This window comes from Corvus brachyrhynchos, unplaced genomic scaffold (assembly GCF_000691975.1).
Source record: "Corvus brachyrhynchos isolate BGI_N302 unplaced genomic scaffold, ASM69197v1 scaffold60, whole genome shotgun sequence".
NCBI classification, from domain to species: Eukaryota; Metazoa; Chordata; class Aves; order Passeriformes; family Corvidae; genus Corvus; species Corvus brachyrhynchos.
In genome coordinates this window covers 758,770-766,644 of record NW_008236767.1, presented here as the reverse complement: position 1 = coordinate 766,644, position 7,875 = coordinate 758,770, and the positions used below count along the sequence as shown (strand labels likewise).

The window sequence follows — 7,875 nt, the reverse complement described above, 5'->3', positions numbered from 1 at the left end:
CACATACGCTGCTAGGTCCAGCTGTACAGCAAGTCTGGAGCCCAGAAAAGGAGGAGCAGAGAAGGAAACACTCACTTAGGTCTGGGTCTTTGCTAGAGATGCAGAGATCTGCTCTTGAATGAGGAACAGGAGCAGGGCAGGTGACCCACAGAGTCAATGTCCACAGCCCAAGCCCTTGTCCTGCATATCGTGTGAAGCCAGTAATAAAGTTTACACACTAGTCCTGGAGTGTAGAGAGCGGAATGTGCCTGAGCAGGCATGTGGGCAGACTAAATCCTTGGTGTAAATCACAACCTGAGTCACTACGGTGTGAGAAGGACAGGAAAGATAAATAGATTTTTGCAGATTTAACACTGGTGGGGTTTAATATCACATTAGTATCTCAGTGATTTTACAGAGGGATCTTTACAGTAAGGATTTTTAGTAACACTTTCTGTGAATAAACCTGCTCCAGGAAAGTAAAGTAAATACCCAGGCTGCAAGCCCATGTACAGCTCTCTGACCAACCAACACAGTATCTGACCTGGGACAAGTATCCACATTATCTGTAAATGTGTTAAATGTACATCTCCAAAATTAAGATAATTAAGTCATTTGTGCTACAGCTTTTTAAGAAAAATGTTCAGGAACTTGAGCTAGCAGCGTAACTTTTGTGATAAACAATAAAGTGTAATATTGAATCTCATTCTGCATTTCCTGAGTAATTTTTCTGCATTGTAAAACTGAAAAAAAAATACTTCTCCTGAGTATTTTTAGGTCAGTTGAGGACATTAAAAAAACCTCTCTTTTGGCTCTATGGAAGTGAGTTTTTTACGCTCACTTGCTGGGAGATTCAGTTTTCAATCATGCTCTTCCTTGCTATTTGAAATGAATAACCAGCAGCTTAAGGCTTTTTCCCATGAAAGTTTAACATTTCAGGATATACCGTATGGAATTTGTGTCTTCCACAATGTATTGAAATTATATTGTAATACTGCTCTGTGTATTAAGCTCTCTTCTGATGAAAGTACAGGTAAGTATCTCATGTAATCTGGATTTCAAGAATATAAATGATCTCTACAATCACAAATCTGGTACTTCACATTTGAAATTATAAAATGCTCACAGTTTATAATGTTCAGGATTGTAGCCAGGGTTGAATTTATGAACAGTCTCATTTGTGTCTTCTTAACTCCATGTAAATCTATGTGCATATCTTAATTGAGGGCGCATTTGGAGGATTATTTGCATGAAAACTGCTGATGAAGACGTGTGGAAATAGGAAAGTTATTTTAAGACAGCTATAGTAGGGTATTTTCCTATCCAGGATGTTTGTTAGCTCTGACAAATCTTTGTTAATTTTGTCTGGCTGTTTTCATGAATCTTTGGTTTCCAACAAAAGCTAATAAATCCAGCTATGAATGCTTTAAATACAACTACATTTCAGAGAATATGAATCAGAGAAGGACTACATATATAGCATCGATACAGAAGAATACACATTTGTTGCTTTGTGCTGTGCAGTAGCATTCAGAGGAAGACTTGCTCCCTCATCAAATTTCCATACATTTGAACTGCTCTTGCCCAGAATTAGGGTAAATTGCACGACAAATGTTAAGATCATCAACACCCATCCCAGGCAATCAAAGTAGCTGCTGACCTTTAAATATGAACATGTTCACATACCAGTCTACCAACCATCTGGTGTGACCTGACATTTCCATTACTGGCACTCCTGTCTCTCACAGCCCCCCTCCAAAACACTGCAAATATGATGATTTCTGCCCATGGTGGCTGCCATCTCCCTCTGCAAAGTGTCCTCAGGGAGGGATGTTTTGCTTACTCTGGCCCTTTTATTTCCATGCTTATTTTTTTCTCTAAATCCTACTGAATTGTAGCTCTGTTTGTCAGGGGTGTTAAGGGAGCCACTAAATCTCCCAGACCCAGGACCTGCCTCCCCAGCCAATATACCCAGCCCAGGAACGGTCCCAGGTGATCTCTACGTCCCAGTCCTAAGGATTTGGCTGCTGCTTCTCTTCCAGCTCGCAGATCTGGCTGGCAGCAAGGTTGTGTCTGAGACACACACGCAGAGGTCCCTGAAGTGGCTGCCTGGAGAAGCTGCTGCACACACACACAGAGCAGCCTGGACAGCACAACCCCTCTGTCATGCTACCCAAATTCTCAGAAGGGCACACAGCCCTGTCCTCTTCCTCTCCTCCAGGAAATCAGAATGCAGGTTCTCTGGTGAAAAAAGTGTGCCCTCATTCTCCACATCCAGAAACACTCAAACATGCACAGTTCCCTTGAATGTTAGCATGGCCTCTAAACCTGTTTGATATCTGTGCCTGGGGATTCTGGCAGTGGTATACAAGTCACCTTCTGCTTGCCAAATAGGGCAGTGTGATGTTTGAGTCCTCCAGATGTGGAAATGTTTCCTCCAACTCATCAGCTAGTCCAGCTTGAAGTTTGCTAGTGAATTATGCACACACACACACACACACAGAGGATTGAATTCACTGCAGAAATATTAACACATACAGATCTCTCCAGCTGCCAGCACTTAGACCTCTTACACACCCACACACAACCTGATCCCTCCCGCTGCTGCTGGCACCTGGACCTTTCAAGACTCATACAAAACATACACACCAGTCCTTCCAGTTGCTGGGGGGGACCTACAGGCCCTATGGCCCACAGTCCCCCCAGTTCCTGGCACACAGACCCTTCCATGCAAGTCCTTTCATGTGCTAGTACCTAGATCCGTGAGCCCTAAGACGTGTGATCTCCTCTGGTCATTGGCACACAGATCTCTTTTGCAGGTGGGTCTCTCCAGTTACTGGCCCCATATCCCTCCACTTTTCTTTGGATCTTTTAATCCTTCCCCTAAACCCCCCATAGTCATTTTTATGTGAATCCACAACCCTTTTCTGATAGCCCATATCTCAAGCAGCCTCAGCTTTTCCACAACACTCATGTTAATCATATTTTCCCCTTCCTATCAGTTAATAATTGTTCAGGTTGACATTCTTGAGGGTTCTGCCTGAGTAGTTCTTCTAATGGACCATCAATCAGTGGCTGAAGCATTCTGGATCCTCATTATTATCTCTGTTGTGACTTCCTCATTAATGTTTGTGTGTCTGTGAGGTTCATTTATCACTTTCCTCATCACTTGTTGTTTCTTTTATAGTGAGTAGATCACAACCAAGTAACTTAATGAACCAGACGCTCCCACACTCCACAAACTCTCACACTACTGACTGACAGCTGCAGCAGGACTGAGAACTGCTGGGTACCCTGTGAATACAGGGTCCAGCTTCCCTTTATTACAGACAATTGTATAATGATAATACAGCAAACTTAGACTTTCCTGTGTTGACTGAAATTCAGGACGCAGTTTTCATGTTTTCTTCATGTTCAGGGAGACTTGAAGGACAGGGCAGCCATGTCACACAACATGTGACATTTTTCTCCATTGCATGACGATGCACAGCACTGTCAGACACTCCACTGACTTCAGCACAGTATTTTATCCAGATGATGAATTATTTTCCAGACTTTATAAACTTTTATCATGATGGTTGAGATAAAAGGAACAAAAAGGGTCATGACGTAGTTGTGGTCTTGCAGTGATGTTCATCTTGTGTCTTTGATGCTTGTTTGCATTATCTTCAGAAGGATGTTTTAGTCTAAGTGGGGAAAAAAAACCAACCCACATCTTAAAAGTATATAGGGAAGGGAAATATGTGTACAATGTAAGAGCATTACTTGCAAAGAAACCAAAACTATTTATTGGAAGGTCATAAAGTAGCAGTGTCAAGTATTTGACGCTGCACAGAGGTACTGCAACTCAGTGGGGTATCACACAAAGAGTATTAGTACAAAATTTAAAATGGAACTCTGCTTTCTGGAAGGACATTCCTCTTCAGTTTGTTAACAAAATTTCTCCTGTGCCCTATGAGTCCCTCTAAACTATTGTCACTCTTTCTATTTCCAAGACAAGCCTCTATTTAATGTAAGAGTCCATGTATCTCAGACTGTATGAAAATTCCTATGAAAACATGCCCAAATGCTGCTTCTATCCAATACATGGCATTTCTGATCCTGTCATCTAGACAGTTTTAACTTGCTGTCTTCTTTTACCTTTCCCTAAGTCATGATTTCCATGGCTGCTTCATGCCTTGCATTAAAAAATGGCCTTTGAATGTGGAAAATTATTTTTAGATTTGCTTTTTGTTTTGACATTCTGGGATGCATTTTTTAGCACCATATCTGTGTATTTGAAGGGGAGATCTTTAGTAGAAGAGGCAGTAATAGATAAAGTACAAGTTTACTGAGCAGAAAATATGGTTTAATTACAGATTGAAAATGAACCTCTTTGTTCACACTATCCCACTCAATGTAGGCTGTCATTGGGGCAGAGTGGATGAGGGGTGGAGGAGGAGAACAGGTTTTTAATTAAGTGGGGTTTTGGTGTTTGATAAATTAGTGGCACAATGGACCTCTTTAATTTCCAATCTTGAGTCTTTAGGCTTCAAAAAGGTGACATCTTCCCATTTACTTCTTACTGAATTTGATTGTTTACCTTTTAGTGAGTATAGATATGCGTGCGTGTGTGTGTATATTTGTTGAAAGAGGCAAAATACTTACTTCTTCTAGAGTCAGGCTGTCCTTATTCTCCCTTCCTTGCTTGTATTTCTTTTTAAGGCACACTGCAGTTGTGATGGTGACAATAAGCATTACAACAAACACAGTTATGGTTGAAGAAACAGCTATTACAGTATTTTCTTGAGTTGAGCCTTTCCTTTCACACTTTTCTCCCATGTACCACCAGTTGTCACCTGCTGGACATCTAGAAAGCAAAAGAACAAACATGTGCTATCACCTGCAGAGTGAAGGTGTGAAAAGGTCTACTTCAGAAAAATGGCATCTCTGATGCATTTTCTATATCCCAAAGCATACTGAAGTTTCCTTAAAATGGTCTTCTATTTTTAAAGTTGCTTTGAGTGGCCCACTGTCCTTACACACCTAAATGTGTTTCTTTCATCTTCCTGCTCTTTCACAGGTTGTGCCTTCAGAGAGAGCCTTTGCCAGAAAATTTAAATGCCTTCCTGATCCTCTGGACTGCTTTTTTTTTTTTTTTAATTTTCAGATTTAAAGAACTTGTAAGAGCTGCCTCTGCCTTCCCCCAACAAGCAGGTAGGAAAAGAAATTAACAGCCCAGCAGTCATCCAGTTTTAGGACTGAAAACAACCTCCAGGCTTTGATTCCATCACCTTACCCAGCACCACAATCGGCTCCAAAAGATTTTACAGTGAGCACACGAGGGTCCTATGATCTAACTGAAAAAGAAACATATCCATGCAGAGCTGCTGAGTGCACACCTACCCCCATCTTTCTAACCTTGGTTATTCCTTATGTACTGATTGTCTAGCTCCTGTCTAAGCCATTTATTCAGGACTACCTCAGCCCTGAAAACAAGTCTGTTTGCAGTGCACTGCACAGGTACTGCCTGCTGGGGGGACTCCAGGTGGTTCAGCTTGAACAGATGTATCACATTCCCACCCATTTCCCATCAGAAAATTGGGGTGGAAACTGACTGCTGGTCACACATTTCTATAGGACAGAAAGCAGGTCACAAAGGCACTAAAGCTTCAAAGAGTCCAGAGATGTCAGAAAATAAATGTTCTCTTTCTGTAATTTTGAAATTAGGCATAATATTCAGCATGTTTTTTACTTTTGTCTTCTTGGAGCCAACTCTTGACATTTACTCATATTTGTGACCTGCTTCTGATGAGTTGCACGAGAAGTATTTTTTAAAAGGTTTCTAAATGGGGAGATACAACACTTAGTGAGTCATCCTGACTCTTGTGGCTCTTGGCCTTTATGTTTTCCTCACAGCACTCCCCCAGTCTACCTGCCCTGGCACAGCATCATAAGGTTACTACCCTTCAGCCTCAGAGCTTATTTGCAAGCCGGAACAATGCTAATCAGGAAGGTGGGTTACGTAAATGTATGCACAGAGAATTAAAAAGAAGTTGATATTAATCTTCTTTCAGGGCAAACAATCTTTTATTCCTCAGCAAGCAACTACACTTTGGTAATTCATGGTCATAATTTGCACTGTACAATATTTCTGAATCAAATTTTTAAATCATGTCTATGCTGCTTCCTACATAACAAGTATTAAAAATCTTCTCTACTGATATAAATGCTCTTTTCTTTCAATTACATTTATCCAACTCTTCTACATTTTGCTATTGGGAATTCTAAGGACTTGGAGTAATACATTACTGAAAATAATAAACACATTTAAAATATAATTTACAGGGAAGTCAAGCAGAGTACTTCAAAATGATCAAATGCTGAGGTTAGGAGCTTTGTTGCCCAAATTGGCCATAAGTTCAGTCTCATAGGAGCAGTTGTAAGTACTTGCCTTAGTCAGATACAGTCTGTCTTTTGTTTCATTAGGAGCAAAGATTTATTTTTTTAGAAACTCTCATTACTCATCCTAAAATTGCATTTGAGAGTGAATAGAGGCAGTTACCTGCACACTGGTGCTCTGTTTACCATAACACAGACACCATCATTTTCACAGGGGTTGTCTGGGCAGAAAGCTGGAACCTCTGGACCTTCGGGCCGGGTGACGCTGCTCGTTGTGGTGGTGGATGCAGTGGTGGTGCTCTCAGTGCCAGTGGGGGGCTTGTTGGTGGCAGTAGGGCCAGGTTTGGTGGTGCTGGCACTTGTAGTTGTAACAACAGTGGGTGGAACATTCGGCTCAGTTGACAGGAGATGTGAGATATCTGCACGGTGAACCCACAAGAAATCAGGTCTTTGCTCCACGTTATTTTTCTTCTTATTCTAATGATAATTTCTGATAATAAAGAGCAATGAGCCTGTCCACAGGTGTAATGGATAAACAGTCTTTTTTACCTTTCAGGAGCATGATGTATTTTGGAAATGTCTTCTAGATTTTTTTTCAGAAACAGATAGTTTTATTCAAATTATTCAAAATAATTTGCATTGTTTTATACACCTTCGCATGAGATAACGGAATTATACTGTGCATTTACCTGTTCATAAATTTATTCAAACATATGATTTGACTTTAGATATAGGCATAATTCAAATACTGCTTGTGTGCAAAGTACATCGTGTGTATTTATATCTGCAGCCCTAGTGACTTAGTATCTGACGCTCTTTACTGCTTTGTAAAGAGTATCAGCTATGTTTACATACCTTCCATTGTTAAAAGAATATAAACACCATCTTCTTTAATAAAGTTGCGGCTTCTAAGTCTCTTATGAGTTAAAAAGGCACTTGTTCCAACTCCCGGACCTCTCATGTATTTAGTTCCATTGGGAAAAGTTGCTTCGGATCCCACTTTATCTGGCCTATCCCAAGTATAATTTGATGAGGATTCTGGAGGAAAAAAAAATAAAAAAGAATGTGAATGTGAGACCACTCTGGATTTGTCTCTCAGCAGAAACCTCAATTGCCTGAGATTCCCCACTGATGAGAGGCACAAGACAATGGAGATCTTCAATTATGTGGTTTAGCCTGAGGTACTGAGAAAATAACCTGCTGGAGGTGAGGTTATTGGAGAGCTAGTTGAAAATCTGTTGCATTTTCTTTTTAGCTCTTTAAAGTCTAGTGGTCAAGAAGATAAGTAGCACATGAATCATCTGTAACACAAGTTAATGCAGTGCTTCTCAAAAGAGAGCATCTCCTGCAGTAGATGTGGGGCACAGGGTATTGGAACAACCTGAATGATCATGGGTCACTGATGCCTGCTCCTCACACCCTGTTGTAAATCTCAAAGCTGAGCCTGATTGTCCATGGAATAATCTGACAGAGAGAGAAAACTGCCAGCTCCAACACCTCTCTGGTTAGAGAAAG

At 40.8% G+C, this 7,875-nt stretch overlaps 1 protein-coding gene across 1 annotated transcript in view; it reads right to left on the bottom strand.

Annotated features, from left to right (window-relative positions):
- Positions 1 to 3,255: 3,255 nt before the first annotated feature.
- MEP1B (meprin A subunit beta) overlaps positions 3,256 to 7,875 on the bottom strand; it is a 32,656-nt gene continuing 28,036 nt past the window's right edge. The window contains exons 12-15 of the mRNA XM_017727410.1: positions 7,216 to 7,398; positions 6,524 to 6,779; positions 4,627 to 4,828; positions 3,256 to 3,665 (exon numbers count right to left, since the gene is read on the bottom strand). Of these exons, the coding sequence (XP_017582899.1) occupies positions 3,648 to 3,665; positions 4,627 to 4,828; positions 6,524 to 6,779; positions 7,216 to 7,398 (659 nt within the window). The 3' untranslated portion in view covers positions 3,256 to 3,647. The remainder of the gene's footprint in view (positions 3,666 to 4,626; positions 4,829 to 6,523; positions 6,780 to 7,215; positions 7,399 to 7,875) is intronic.